Source organism: Stegastes partitus, unplaced genomic scaffold, assembly GCF_000690725.1.
Source record: "Stegastes partitus isolate 25-593 unplaced genomic scaffold, Stegastes_partitus-1.0.2 Scaffold17, whole genome shotgun sequence".
NCBI classification, from domain to species: domain Eukaryota; kingdom Metazoa; phylum Chordata; class Actinopteri; family Pomacentridae; genus Stegastes; species Stegastes partitus.
The window spans coordinates 1,150,976-1,167,247 of NW_007577748.1; the positions used below are offsets into that span (position 1 = coordinate 1,150,976).

The following is a 16,272-nucleotide window of genomic DNA, read 5'->3' on the forward strand; positions in this document are numbered from 1 at the left end:
CTGCCAGTCCAAATATCAGCGGTGAAGCTGAAGGTGGAAATTTCCTGCAACAGGCAGCTCATGTGCTTTTTCAGGAAGTCATGCAGCTTTGATAGTAAAGTGTCTAATGTGGTGATGATTGGGAATCTCATTCTTATTAGTTATTAACAGCAGTGCACTGGGTAATGATGCTATGACCAGTAATTGAATGTAAATTGTGTAATTGTACAATTGTAAAGTATTGAATTAATCGTCAATTATTTTGATAATCAATTCATCAATTCAAGTACTTTTGAAAAACAAAAGTCTATTCCAGCCTCTTAAATTGAAATATCTGGTTTCCTTCCTCCATTATGACAGTGAACTAAATATCTTTGAGCCGTGGACAAACAAGACATTTAGGGATGTTATACTGATCTGCATTTTTCTACACCTTTTCTCACATTTTAAAGACCAGATAAATTGACAGTGCAAAATATCTTTTCTTGCAGTCCTACTGAGTAAGAATTTCTTTTGTTGTGAAACATTTTCTCTCACTTCTTCAGTGTTTGCTGCAAAGTTGGTTGTGGCTGTTACCTGCAGCTAGGATGAGCAAACTGCTGGAACTGCTGTTAGTTCCTACCAATGCAACTTGTATTATAGGTTCCATATAGTACCCTTTATCAGTGTGTTTTTCAATTTCTCTGCTCAAAATCCTGTAGAGATGGTTCATTTCACCATGACTGTATAACCCCTGGTTTTAGGGCTGTTCGAAACTGGCCATTTTTCTCTGTAAACCAATGAGCTTCTGCTGTTTCTGTCCCTTCAGAAAAAAATGTCTTTGTATCTAAACAGCTTTTATTTTACACATCCAAGTTTGTAACAACCATAAAATGCAATATTTTTTTTTTTACATTTTTTTATTTACATTTTTTTTTACTATGTGGAATCCTTAAAGGAGCAATCAGCTTTGCTTTTATTATCATCACTTATTCTAATTTCCAAACTGTTGACATTGTTCCTTCTGTGCTTACCTGCCCAACTAACAAGAACTTAACATTATTTTGCTGTAAAGTGATATCAGGCACGGCTGCATTTAAGTAGTTCATGAGCAGCAGTACATGAGCACAGAGCCAGACCGGTACCTGATCCTGGTATTGGTGCATCCCTAGAACCCCGCTGTGTTTTTAGCTCTGGTTGGTGGTGTGTGAACCCATAATTGATAAGCTCCCAGAATTGCGGATTGGACCTTTAAATGTCAGACGGTGGGAAAGGAGGATGAGCATCCCTGCCCACCCCAACATTTATGCAAGGAGGCACTTGTGCTGCGTCCATGTCTCTGCTCTGCTGACAGCACTGGCCCCAGTCACACAGCATTAGACCGCCTCAGCAGAGCCACGCACAGACACTCAAACACACACGCACGCACGCACACACACGCACACACACACACACACACACACACACACTCTCACACACACATACACAAAAGCGCACACATCCAGGGCCTCAGGCAAGCTCACGTACCATATTCATATTAGCTTATAAAGCTGAACAACAATCCAGTGTTTCTCTTTTGTGCATGTTTGTGTGCTTATGTGTGTGTATGATAGCTGTTGTTCCTGTGATGCATGAATGTGGATGTGCTTTGATCAGTCTGCTTCAGCAGATTGGAAAAGGCATTAAGCAGACAGGAACATTATCAAAGTGTGCACCGTTGGTATCTCTCACATTCAAAACAGAGATGGTGTTAGTGGTGCTGCTGTCAATCTCCTGCCCTCATCATCAGCCAGATGAATAGGACGAGTTGAAAGTGCAGCCGTACTGATGGCGAGGACGCACCGCTATTTACAGGCGTGTGATTGATGTATCGCTTTCCCCCCCCCGCACAATAACGCAGAGACCATGTGTCATCCGATGCTTCGTGGCAAGATTAAAGGATGACTGTATATTCAACAAGCTGAGCCCCGGCGCACTGCACACCATCCACAATGCAACATATACAGCATCCACAGTGACAGTCTGCCAAAACACAGCAAGTTTGAGCACTTCTGCAGCCGTGGCCGGCGCAGGGTAATTAGGACATGTGTTCTTGGTGTTTGCCCTCAAAAACAGCGTGACATTTTCAACACGGCTGCGAGCTGGAAAAAGCATTCCACTTGCAAAATGTTAGTAATCATATAGTGTATCTGGGCTGCATTTCAGCTCTGTTCTAAATGATAAAATGCCAGTTTTAGAGGGCTGAGGAAAAACTGGAATCCATCAGTCGGGCGTCAAGATTTAGAAAACAGGAAGGATTTTCTCAGTCACGACTGTTAATGAATCCATGATTAAGTCAGTCATGTCATTTAATCAGTTGGTGGCATCTCATACATCAACTCAGGCATAAATTTACAATTAATTAACACTGCCGGTAATGATAATGCATGTTGCCTCAGTGGAAGGTGTTGCCTTCATAATCAGATGTCATAAGATCAACTCTAATTCTTTTTTAATGCAGCTCTCACAGTGACTCATGTATCTGATTGCCCATGTGTTTGTTTTTTTGTTTTTTCGATGGCTGTTCCTGCTGACTGGACCTTTATTATGAGAGTTGTTATGCTGCATTTAAATGGATTCACCTTTTGACTTCACTAAGCCTCTGTCCTGCAGATAAAATATAATCTCTCACCTTCATTTCTCAAGCTTGTCAAAATTAATCTTTGTACATTTCCATACAGACAGCATATTTAAACAGCATTAAGTTAGAAACAGAAAAGCAACATTTTAATTAATTGAACAAGCATTTTTGTCATTACTGTGAGCAAATTTAAGGTAATGTAGACATAAATTAGACATGCAGTCAGGTTTACAACTGCAATCTTGATTGATACTAACAACACTACACGGACTTCCATATGACATTATTGTGTAGTGATGGTGAACACGTGTGTCCCTGCTGTGCATGTGACTGATATCAAAGACTGTAGAGGCTGTCACAGACGCAAATACAAAAACATGTCTTGACAATAACAGAATAAATACTAACCACCATGTAGACATCGCTGTTTCAGAACTCAAACCTGCAATCTTGTTTTTACAGAACAACCTGGAACCACTAAGAAACCAGCTCACTATTGATGCAGTGGATCCTCATGGGTGGTCCACAAAGTCCATCTTAGTAGTTACTTAGCACTCAGCATAAGCTGACAGGCTCATGTCTGCTGCATTTGTTTTTTTCTTTTTTAGCGCTTTTGTGCAACTAGGACGAGGACAGGCAGAGGTTGTTGTTGTGGCCTTTTAGAGTTAGTGATCATTGTTGCTCAGGTGGAATGGGTTGGAAACAGGCTCCTCTGCCCTCCTCATGAAGTATGTTTTTAGATGGTTCCCAAAGGATGGTGCTCAGATCAGAGCGATAAAGAGCAACTGTAAAAAAACAGTAGTTTGTGTATTTTGAGGTCTGTTAGTTTGGATATCAGTGTTCTAAGCTGCAATAAGCAGGTAGATGAAGTGTAGATTGTTGTTTTAATTAATAATTTCAAAATTCTAAAACTGGATTGGATTAGATTACACAAGCTATTCATAAATCCACTACCAAATTTGTACGTTTCTAAAGCTTTATTAATTTCTCTTTATTAAAGATTTTAGTTATGAAAAAATTTTGCATTGATTTGTAGCATCATGACCTGTAACATTTTTAGTAAAAGAAGATGTGATTATTAACTCCGCCAAGGAGGTTATGTTTTAGCTAGCGTTCATCTGTTTGTTTCTATGTTAGCAAGATATCTCGAAAAGTTATTCACGGATTTTCATGAAATTTTTAGGAAATGTTGATAATGGCACAATGAACAGATGGTTGAATTTTTGGTGATGTTCTGGCGTACCATCTGGTTATTTTTTCATAAAACAGTAAATGCTGTTTTGTGTCACACTGGCGCAGAATGCTGTCTTTGCGCCGTTTGTCCAATAGATGGAGCTCTGACTCCATTCAGTCCTCAGTCCTCGCCGCTGTCTTCTCAGTAAAGCAGGAGGAAGCTGCAGCCAGGCAGCATCACAGGAGTGGACTGAGCCCTTGTGAGATTAACAATGACTCAACATGTCTCCTGTTTCACTTTAACTCTCTTTGCCATGTGTGATGACGACTGACGCATGCTTGGTTGCGCGGTCATGCTTTTTATTTATGTTGCATTGCTAAAGTTGTGCTAATCTAGCTTAAGTTACTTATAGTCTGTTTATGTTAGCAATAACATCGCTGTAGTTATGCCAACCCAGCATAGCGTTAGCTAACAACTTAAAAGTCAGTAAGTAACTGCAGAAATAACTTAAGTGTACAAAATATTTGAGAGTCCAGAACGACCGTTCATCACTCTGTCAGCCTGTTATTAATGATATCAATGTTTATTCAAATGCTAAAAGTATGTTTTTGATTATCCATGAATCTAACAGTATAGATAAATGAATGCAGAACTTTAACATTGGCTGGAAATCACGATGTGGTGGAAAAGAGCTGCTTGGCGGAGGTTTGCGCTGTCCGAGTGCTTTTCTACTTTTGTTTACGTAGCCATACATGAAGGAACATTTTATATTATGTCTTACAGACAACTGTACCTGCAGTTTGAAGTCAGGGAACAACAAATAATTTTCATTAACCGATTCTATGTAGATAGCTAATGATTTAGTGGGACTTCTTTTTGGCTTTATTAGGTCAGTCAGCTGTATAACTCTTAGCCTTGGCTGCATGGAGAAATGTGCCTCATAGATTGTAATGTTAGCACTGAAGGGCAACAATGAAGCTAGCCTAGCCTAAACGTATTTGGTCACACAGTAAGCTAACTGTGTATGTTCCCCAGTATGTTCTTCCCAGTTTACAGCATATAAAACAGCATTTTGATCAAGTGTTAGGGCAGACATAATCACTAATGACCATAATCCATGAATAGAGACGTGTCTAACACTTTTCAATAGCTGTATAGCAAATATACAGGTAGTTACTGTGAACACATATTTTCTAATAAATATGTGACAGCGTTACTGTTTGGTAATGCTAACAGTATGCATTGAGAACAAGGGAGAAATGTGGGTTTTTGAATAACCTGATGTTATTGTTTTTAGTCATCATTGCCACAACACAAAGTTAATAAATAGCAATTTAATTCAGTGTTTGGGTGGATGTACTATTGACCATATTATATTAATTTGGTTTCTTGTACTCCTGTATAAGTGGGTTACCTGCTATATTGTATATTAACAATCTGGTTAATGTTAACTTTATCGGTTGGTTCAGTTACGCTTAGAAAATGTTATGTTTCTGTCACACAGTTGTGGTTCATCTTTTTTGCCATCATTGAAGTCTGTCTGCCAGAGGCCATTGCTGCCAGAAATGCTGCGAAATGCTGGCAAACATAAACTGACATATTCACTCGAAGTTTGCAGGCAAACTGTGGTGACAAACCATCTGTTAACATGTTTTGTAGTGGCAAACTTCTAATTAATGCCAAAATGTTCCAGAAAGTTTGCCATGAGCGGCCAAACACTGACAAACCCGTGGCAACATTTCCTGGAAAGCTAATGTCTTTGCTGCAGAAGTACACCTGACAATTACTGTGAGTAAATATTTAGCAGTAACACATTTTTTATCTAAAAGCTCAGTTTGTACAGTACATTGAGTACATTTTTCCTCTTATGCTTCAGTAAAGTCAAATGTACTGCTAACTGCTTAGCAAGCTAACGTTAGCTTTTCCACTTGTTTAGGTCAGCTGTGTAACCTGGAAGGTACTGTTAGTATTTAGTAATATTTAGTGTAATAACTTTTGTAGGTACTCCTTTGTAGGTTTAAACTTGTTTTTTTTTTTCAGTGAAGGTCCCGGTGTTTTTATCTGCATATATGTAGATATGTTTCAGTATTGCTAGAATTTATCTGGAAAAGGTGAAAATATGTAATGTCTCCAACCTCACTGACATTATTTGGCTATGTGGTTGTTATAACCATAGTTTAAGGTTATAAATGTAATTGTAAATCTACCAGTTTGCATCATTGCTAAACTGAATTTTAGGTGTCAAGGTAAACATGTCAACACAGTTCAACTTAACTCTTGTCAGTTAATTCAGTTAGCCACATTAGTTTTATCTTTACTTTCAATTTATGGGTTAACTATTAACTTATCCAGCTAATGTTAGCTCTGTCAGTTGGTTGAGTTAGGTACAGTCATACCTGTTATTGTTTGTACATATTTAATAACAGGCTAGTTTTAATGGCTGGGTTATTTCTGTTTTGTATGTATGTATGCATTCATGAAGTGTGAATCTGTATGTAACATACGATTACTGTCCGCTATAACCAGGCCTCAGTTTGAACTTAGGAACTACTGGTGCAAGCGACACTTGATTATCACTACAAAATCTAATTTATTAAACTAATATAGTGAGATTAGGATCTCTTTTGCAAGAAGAGACTTGAGTTAGCAGATGGAATGAGAAAGAGATAAGATACACAAGCTACAAAACATAATGACACACACATTTTTTCAGATATTTTTTTGTCACATAATAAAAATAAATATCCAGAACTTATATTCTGTTTAAAGTTGGAAAGAGTTTATTGGCTGTAATGTATTCATTATAAAACCTTACTTTTCATCAGGATTTCCGCTATCACACTATTCACTCTTTCATTTCCACTTAAAACACAGTGTCTGGTCCCCGTGGGTTTTCATGGCTGTCAGTCACTGCCATGTGACAGATGTGTGTGAATACAGTAACGACTGCTAAAATGCAAATGAAATGTCATTTTAGTGCCAGCTGATTGCCTCACTCTGTTCTCACTAGTGGTCTGTCATCAAAAACACTCCAGGACTCCTTGGGATGGAGATGCTCGAATGTCAATAAGAAGGACTTTCCTCCACCCACACAAACACTCACTCGTCCCATCCCCATCCTCCCCTTCGCTCCGTTCTCTCCCCCCTCTCTGAAATATCATCATGCTGCAAGCAAAGTTCTAGTGACATTTAATTAGGGAGTTTTCCTCTCATGTTGGGGTCCAGGGAAAGAACACGCTCTCAGCTGACTTCTCAGCGTTGTTTGTTTATTGTTAAATACTCTTCAATCAGTCTAACCATCTCCTGTTTCTCTCCCCTCCCCTGTTTCTGTTTTAACAGTTTGTGTCCTGTACACTCAAGGAATAGCCAACAGGGAATGGAGAGAGGTGAGACAGTGGCAGGGTGGTGGGGGAACAGTACGATGCTTGTTAAATGATAACATGATGGCCAGTATTGAATTTTCTCTTGACAAAATGATTTTACATTGTATGTTATAGCTGAAAGTTTTGTGAAATGGGCACCAGGTGTAATTTTTTGAGTATTTGAAAGACATGTGCAACCAGTAACTAGTTTTTCCATTTGTCTATTTTAAATTTGGGGCTCATGAAGTCCCAGCATTGTACCAACATGCCACTATAACCCGTTCAGATTGGATAACTTACAGCATTAACATGTCAAGTGATTACATGACACTTAGAACCAACATCAGCCTTGTGAAGCTGTAATATATATTCATAAAACACAGTATCGGCAAAGGAATGAAAACGTTTGGATATACTGATCAGTACTGATTTTTCAGCTACAAACACAACAAACCCCAAATTACTGCAATGACAAGTGAAAGAAACAAATGTCAGGTTACCTTAACATAACATTTACAAACTATTACATGGTCAATGCCAATAGAAGTCAGATGAATAATTGGCTACTTACATTGCATCAGTTAACATGGAATAATCTGTCCCTTTATGACTTTGAACTGAAGATATGATTGAAACAAAATACACAATATTTCATGAATGCATATTTAAATAAAATAAAATCATGAATACGACTGCAAGGTGCCGCAGTTGGTTAGCACTGTTGCCACGCAACTAGAAGGTCGCCGGTTCGCGTCCCGGCGGGGGCACCGGGATCTTTCTGCGTGGAGTTTGCATGTTCTCCCCGTGCAGTGTGGGTTCCCTCCGGGTTCTCCGGCTTCCTCCCACACAGTCCAAAAACATGCTGAGGTTCATTGGTGATTCTAAATTGTCCGTAGGTGTGAATGTGAGTGTGCTTGGTTGGTTGTCTGTAAGTGTAGCCCTGTGATAGACTGGCGACCTGTCCAGGGTGTCCCCTGCCTTCGCCCTAAGTCAGCTGGGATAGGCTCCAGCCCCCCGCAACCCTCATAAGGATTAAGCGGTGTATAGAAAATGGATGGATGGAAAGTCATGAATACCTTTTCAAAAATATGCTTTTATTTACCGTAAATCTGTACTTAGTATACTTGCTGTATATCTTGGCCTAAGTTTGAACCTAAGAACTACAACTGAAAATGAAAAATAGATGAAAAGTTACCTGAAATCTACTGCAGTATGAAAAACTTGTATATCAGTATCAGATGTAGATATCTACATCTTAGACTTGTCAGAGTCTGTACTTATTGTAGGATGTGACTAAACCGTAACCGATCCAACCTGTCAACTTCTGGTAGACTTCAGCATGATATTGGAGATTTTGCATATTGGCATGCTGGCACGCAAACACTTGTCACATTATTGGTTGGAAAAGTACTTAAACACGAAGATTCTGCGACACAGTGTCAATAAAAAATTACACTTTCAAATTCCAACAAATAAACCTTAACAAAAATAGTGTTAATTACAGGACTGCAAACTGAAATTTTCCAGGTGTGTAGTTTGTTAAACCAGTCATGTAGCCAGTAGCCAAATGTCAGTTGTTTCTTTTGTCTTCTAGTTTGGCAGGACAGAAGTCATAGACAACACCCTCAACCCCGACTTTGTCCGCAAATTCATCCTGGACTATTTCTTTGAGGAGAGGCAGAATCTACGCTTTGACCTGTGAGTTAACAAATGACTTATACGTGTTAAAGTGTGTGTGTGTTTGTTCTTGTGTGTTTGTGTGTGTTGTGCAGGCGTGGGTGAAAGTGCTGCTCTTTGTGGAGCAAAGTTGAGTTGAGACTGAAATATTCATGGTTTTTTGCAGAGGGAGATGTAAAGTCTTCTCTCTTTTAAATAAAAGACAAGTTTTCATGCCACTTTTTTCCCAGCATTTCCATTTGGAGTCATCCCATTCATACAACACTTGGTGACAAAACAGGGCCAGATGGCTGCAGTGAATTGCTCACTATAGATGATTGTGGTTTGGTTTGGTGTTGGTTGTTTCATCTTAATATCTATCAGAACTACAAGTTTGTCCTCACAGCAGTATGTTAATGGAATAAACATCCTGAAGCTACTTTTATTAATCTTTTTTCCCCGCATTATTTTTTAATACATTCAAATCATGTTTTAGGGTGCTATGTAGTTCACAAAAAGCCCCTATGAAAGCAACAAATAAGCACCTTTTAACAGCAGATGCAGAAGATTGCTTAGTCTTAATCCTTTTAGACCTAAGTGCGGCATTTGACACAGTTGATCATACAATTTTAATTGACTGCCTTAAGCGCTGAGTGAGTATCTCTGGTCAGCATAGTCTCCTGGAGCTTAAATAGAACCTGCTTTGCAAAAACAGGGGATTTTTCAGTTACCACAGCGGAAAACAACAAACACCTTCTCTATCTCTCATGTCAAATCCCAGCCTCTTATTTTTCCCATGCATATTATTTTGTAAAATCTTTTGGAGACATAATTTTCAATTTGTGTGTTTGTTCAAATTCTGAGGATTCCAAGGTTTTTGTTGTATGTGGCAACTCACATTTGACAAGTTCATTAATATTTTGAATTCCAGAAATCAAACCAGTAAAAAAAAGATGGTGTGACTCAGTGGGTTAGGCTGAGGACTTTCCAAATTTTCCAGATTCTTTCCAGATTTGTACTACTACAGCTTAAACTACATTCATCATGACTCAGTCAAAGAACTTGAGCGCAACACATGCGTCAACATTAAACCAACAATATGAAAAAAAAAATGCAGCATAAAGAGTAGGCTGATAGTCAAGTATAAGTTTACCATAATGCCTGTACTGTACAACTGCATGATTAGTCAGCTGGTAGCCAAGGAGCTGGTGAATAAGTCGGTGATTGTGAGGCATGAATCAAGCAGCTGATGTAGATGTATCTCAGTTTAGACTACAACCCATATTACATTGAAAAGAAATGTTCTTGAGCTAAATAATAAAAGTTTGAATACAATAGAGCATAGTTTAAAAACAGCTTATTTATCATAGGTATTATTTCTGTAATTCTTAACATAGTTTTTGTCATATCAAGCAAAACATTTTACAAACTTAACATGCTCTACTTTATCATCTATTTTACCCGAAGTGGAACCACAAAATGAACACTGTGCTGTATCCTAAAGGTTTGAAACTTGCAAATGAATACATGAACTCAGTGGGAAATGTTCACTGAGGTAACAAATAGTTTTCTCTACAATCAAACTTCTTTTTAAAAATTGAAAAGAGTCGTTGTCCGCTGGTGGTAGAAAGAGGGCAATTCAAGACGTCCACTCAGGACGTATTGGTTGTGAAACACTCAGACCTGCATGTGAGGCAACTGACACACAAAGAAAGTTTGTTCATTAGGTTTAGATGTGTTGATACTGACAGATTTCTTGGTAAATTTTATATAGTATAAGACAGGAAAGTTCTTATTGTGGTTAATAACATTTACATTTGCTGTTATTTGCTTTACATAGTAATAGTATTTACATTTGCTCTTATCTGCATCTGGTCTTATCTGCAAGAGGCACACCTGTATCAAGTCTGTTGCTGTGCTGTTAAGTAAAAAATAATAATAAATCACTTTTTCCTCATGTTGCTCCACAAGACAAGCTGTCCAAGTAATTATGATAATCTGGCGTGAATTTTTCTCTATTGTTTTCGAGCCTCGCGCATATTCACCATAGATTCCCATGGTGGCTCATGAAATATGGAATGGCTCCTTTGTTTGTTTACTTGTTGACCTGTCAGCGGGACCACATGCTGCTTACAAGCCGTGGGAGGTTACAGTGAAGGTCAAGGAGAGACGCTAGCTGTTTGATTTTGCGTGTGTGTGTGTGTGTGTGTGTGTGTGTGTGTGTGTTTATGTCGTGGAGTGTAGTGCATTGTGTCTCTATTTACACAGTCTGTCAGATACCCAAGATTCTGTGTATATAAAGATGGGGGGTAAGTATGTGTTTAGGTTTATGTTTCTCTGTTATGGTAGGTAAAGTGTGCGTATGTGTGTGCACCAGTACATGTGAGCAGTTATTTATTATTTAAGGTGTATGCTATGTATATGTGTGCGTTTTCATCTCTGTAAAAAAGGGAAATGAATAACTGGAGGGATATTTTCTATTTCTATATGTGATCGTTTTGTCTGTGCATGTTTTGTTTAGTTTTTATCATTCATGTGTATATTTGTGTGTGCTGACAAAATGCGGTACTAGAGTATCATGCAAGATGTTAAAAGCTGACAAGCACAGAAGAGTGGGTGATGGAGGATAGTGGTGTGTGTGTGTGTGTGTGTGTGTGTGTTTGTGCGTGCGCACGCACGTGTTGCCTTGTCGGCTCCCTGCAGGGTTTGTTGTGAGTGGGTGAGCATCATGCCCCGTTACTGTCTTCTGATCACTCGCAGCTAGGACATGGCTGCCTCCACGCACACATACGTGCGCCTGCCCTCAAAACAAGAAAAAGTCCGAAAAACACACACGCTTGCTTACACACACACACACACACAGACACACTTACACTTACTAGTCAGGCATTCTTTTGCCCTCTGTAAATCAGAACCAGTGGTTACTCCTGCCTCCTGCTCGCTTCAGCCTCTGTCCTGAGGTCTGGAAGTCTTTTTACTGTAGCTCCTGCAGTTCCAGCAGCCCTTCACTACCTCCCTTATTTCTACACACGGGTTCAAAACCCTTCAGGACATCCATACAGCCAGACAGCACTGAGATCCCCACAAGCCTCATGTATAGCTGCTGAACAATCCCACGCTCTCTTTATCCAAAAAACCCTAAGCCACGACACACTTTGCCTCTGCTGCTGCTATCTGTGCCTGGAAATCCTGTTAACCCTCATCTCACTGCTGGCCATGCAGAGTGCCCCTTGTAGCAATTTCTTTTTCTTTTTTTGAAAGTTGAGATGCTCAGTGAAGCCAGCGGAAGCCCCCCGGGTGGATGGTTCTCTAATCAAGTGTGGCAAATTGGATCAGATCTAAAAAAAAAAAAAAAAGATGAAGTGAAATACTCACCTAGAAAGAAAGAAATTTAAAAAAAAACGTAACATCCACATAAATGTGCCAGGACCAAAGGTTTCCCAGCAGAGCATTGCATTAAACAAGATGATCAACGATACTGACTTCACCTGTGAGTGTTTTTTTTTTTTGCCGTGGCTGATTGGGGTGTACTTTAATCACATCTCAGTTGGCTCATTTGAGATTCATCGTTGTGGTATAGAGAGGAAAAAATACAAAAATCGTGCCATTGTGCAAATACTCATGCACCCAACTGTATAGTAAGTGGATCTGAACTCTTAAGAACCATCTAAATGGCCTTAGAATTGGAAAAACATTATTCCCTTCCCGCTGTCAAAGTATTTTTGGTTAAAAGCCATGTTCTAGATAATCTACTAACACCATTTACTGCTTTGAATACACAGTATGCTTTGCTAAACATTTGTGTAGCATCTTGTATCAGTTGGTACGGAGGCTTTATGGAGGCCTTATAAAGCTGTTAGAAAATGAAGCTCGAGTGTCAGCGTGCTGTCGTCTCTTGTTTGCCTGCTTATCCGGCCCTATTTGTTTGTGTGCCATCATTAGTCATCATTGCTCAATTCAAATGGAGCTCTGAGCAGGCGCTCCCCCCCTGCAAGACAGACTGCACAGGACCAAGAGAAATCCTGTCTGGCCCAGTGGCGATGCACAGTGATGTCATCTACACAAACACATACTCATCCAGTCGCACACAGCAAATGTGTGCTCATGAGGCGCCGTGGAACATCTACTCCACCAAACACTCTTGTGCATGTGTGTGAGCATGTGCAGCCAAATCATCATACACAGGCTACATCAGTGGTGTGGTTTTTCCCCACTCGCTCTCTCTCTCTTTCTCTTATGCTGTCCCTCTTTGAGCCTTTCATAATTAAATAAAATTAAATGAATCATTTATGAACATTTGGGAGTGACAGAGGCAAGGGGCGAATAGAACATGAAGCGCACCTGTGCATTTTGCTGGCAGCACGTTGCGTAACAGCAGCATGTTTTCTTGCTCTTATGGAACTACATTAGTATCAGCACTGTGGCAGAGCTCTCTGACCCGTCCTGTAGTGACACACAGCGTCTCCCAGTTTTGTCAGCAGGCGCCTTATCTTACATGGCATGCTGTCTGTAGAAAGAATTGCTCAAGCTCTCCCATTTATACACTCTGCTGCATGCTGCGGCACACACATTGCACACATGCATATTGACACACACCTGACACACTGAAGAAGGTTCCATGTTGCGTGAAGTAAATAAAGCTGGATAAATTGCTCTCTGGAGAGGCAAATAGATTGCATGGGCTGCGCAAAGTAGCTGTTACTTCTGGTTTTCAATGGCTGTTTTTTCCTGCATAGAATGGAAAAATGCTTCAACTGTAGAAAAGCTAGATTTTTCAATTTCTGTACCTTTGAATCCTTGTAAGTATTTTCTAAGGCTAGCAGTGCTCGACAGTGGAAGTCAGAAATCTGCAACATTACTTTTAGGAAAAATATCTATTTTTTCAAGTTGAGCAAGCAAAAATATATGCTTCAAGGGGAATACCACCAATTTTACACATCAAAATTCATTCAGAAGTCCTGAAGAAAGTTGTGTAAAGCCCTCTGTCTCACCAGAAGGAACCATATCAAATTTAATAAACTGCCTCAAGCGATGCCACTTAGTCTGAAAGCTGCAAGTTTGAAAACTTGAAGGTAAAGAGACATCTGCAGCTCACATCGCTATTTGAGTCTCAAGGCTACATTAGCCACGAATAACATATCCAAATATCTTGCCAGATGAGAGTTTCATTGTGGGTAATTAAGCCACCAGGTTCAAGAGGAAGAGTGCTTGGAATAGCAAATATATGTCTGGTTCTGCTGCATCAATTTTGATCATTTCTTTCCACTGTGAGTCTGAGAATGTTAGGAATGCTATGACGGTGTGGTGGTGTGCTCATTCAATGCAGCATTTAATTAAGAAAAAAATATCCAGATTAATCACAGACAAAGAGCTCTGTATATAATTTAGTGATTGTCTTTCACTGCTCTCCGTTTCAGTGAGGTTGTGTGTGAAACAAAATGGTGTGAAATAGGGCTGCACAGTATATCGTTTCGGCATTGACATCGCAATGTGTGCATGCTCAGTAGTCACATCACAGACATGCAATGTGAAGTAAGGCAAATAAACTCAAACACATCATGCTACAGCTTTTTTAGTGCTTGAATACACTGAGTTGTTTTTTTAAAACTTCATTCACAAGACAGAGTTTGTTGGCATGCAGCCTCCACATGTGCACAGCAAAACAAGCGAGGGACAGGAGGGAGACAAAAATAAAGATTTATTTGCACAAACAAACACTAGCTGTGTGATAGTATTTCAACTGCAGACAGGATGGTGTTGAACCAAAACAGGGGTAATTGTTGCCATTATTTGAGGCAACACCAATAATTTATTTGACCATTTAAATCAACATCACAAAGCTCTACGTGACTTGTGCAAAGTCACATCTGAATGCCATGCAAAGCAAAAAAATATTCTACATGACTTTGCCAGTGTTACACCACAAGGGGAATGTTTCCAACCAGCTTTTTTTTTTTAAATTATATCGTCCCATATGCACTGCTCTACAATGTCAAACAAATCATGCTACATTGATTTATTATGTAGTCATATAGTTATTAGTGTTATGTGGTGAAAATTCCTGCATTTTATAATATTTGCTATACATACCACAGAAAATTAACTAAATACCACAAAATCATACAGTCCTGATGTAAAAGCTCTGTCAAAGTCAGCGATACTTCACAATGTGACAATGCTGTGCATTACTTCTCAAAGCTCTGACAAAGACATTTAAGCATTCAAGCATTCTCTCACTCTGGCAAATGCATTATAGAAGCAAGAATGGTGCGCTGAGATGCATTATTCTTCAAATTGGCATCCAAGATATTGCTACAGAAAGTGTTCGGACTATTTGCCAGCTATCATGTCAAAACTAGAGTCTTCCTAATTGACATTTTGGGACATTGATGCCTACAAGGGATTAGACTCTGGCTGTCAGCAGATGTCAGTTTACTCAAATACTTTGCACAGAACAAATGTACAGTTACAGGAAAATATAACTTAGTATATTTTTATTCAGTTCACATTGTTGGTGGACACAAACAGGTTTATGTTCTGGCTTTGCTGTGCTGTGCTATGTGATCAATTATCTGAGAGAGATGCATTCTGCATATATAGCATGTAACATGGCTCTACAAAACATGGAATTCCATACATGTGCTATTTCTCTGTATTGTCGCAGAGTTATTTACTCTGTTTTTATGCAACTTAAACTACATTGGATTGTTTATCATATATTGACCCAAAAACTACCATTACTGAAACATCAATATTAAAAATGAAAAAATGATGAATGCTGAAATTTTCCACTGACCACCATCAACAATACCGAGGCGACTGTTATTGTCCAACCTCATGCATGAAATCGGATCAGTGAAGCTTATGGTGCCACAAACACAAACCTGCTTTAAGCCTGAACAGTTTCTTTACAGTGATTAGCAGAGAAGTGCTTGGCATTAATACCACATAATGTGGGAGAACAGCTAGTATCATCGACTACTAATCTGTGTTTTGGTAGCTGTTCAATCACAGATTTTTCTCTCTGTGCCTCCGATCTGATGTGTCGCCTCTTCCCTCTTCTCTGCAGGTATGATCTCGACTGCAAGAGCGACAACCTCTCTAAACACGTGAGTGTCTCCTTCACCTCCGCTGTTCAACAATCAGTCATGCATTCATTGAAATATTATACAGCCACATTTACCCTTCCAGTTCAATAGCAGCCTGATTTGAATCTGAATTTTTCGGGGCAGAGAGAGGCGTAACAAGGACAAAGCAATCGTGTTGACATTTAAACTCTCATAAAGATTTTTCTGACCCATACCAAAGAAGGCTGTTACAACACAATTTCTCCTCTCAGAAATGTTTCTGACCTACTAGCTTTTTGTTGTTGTTAGCAATGCTGTTACAAGACAAAAAGGTGTTAAACTTAAAGCTTACAATCACATACTATTTCTGTACAGTGTAGTGGTGGAATCAATGCTGCTGGTACGTGGGAGAAAAGTGATACGCATTAACATAAT

General features: G+C 39.3%; 1 protein-coding gene across 1 annotated transcript in view; it reads left to right on the forward strand.

The window, feature by feature from the left end:
- Window positions 1-16,272, forward strand: part of LOC103364395 (copine-8) — a 78,773-nt gene that overhangs the window by 25,695 nt on the left and 36,806 nt on the right. Inside the window, exons 3-5 of the mRNA XM_008291508.1 lie at window positions 7,092-7,138; window positions 8,709-8,812; window positions 15,840-15,879. Of these exons, the coding sequence (XP_008289730.1) occupies window positions 7,092-7,138; window positions 8,709-8,812; window positions 15,840-15,879 (191 nt within the window). The remainder of the gene's footprint in view (window positions 1-7,091; window positions 7,139-8,708; window positions 8,813-15,839; window positions 15,880-16,272) is intronic.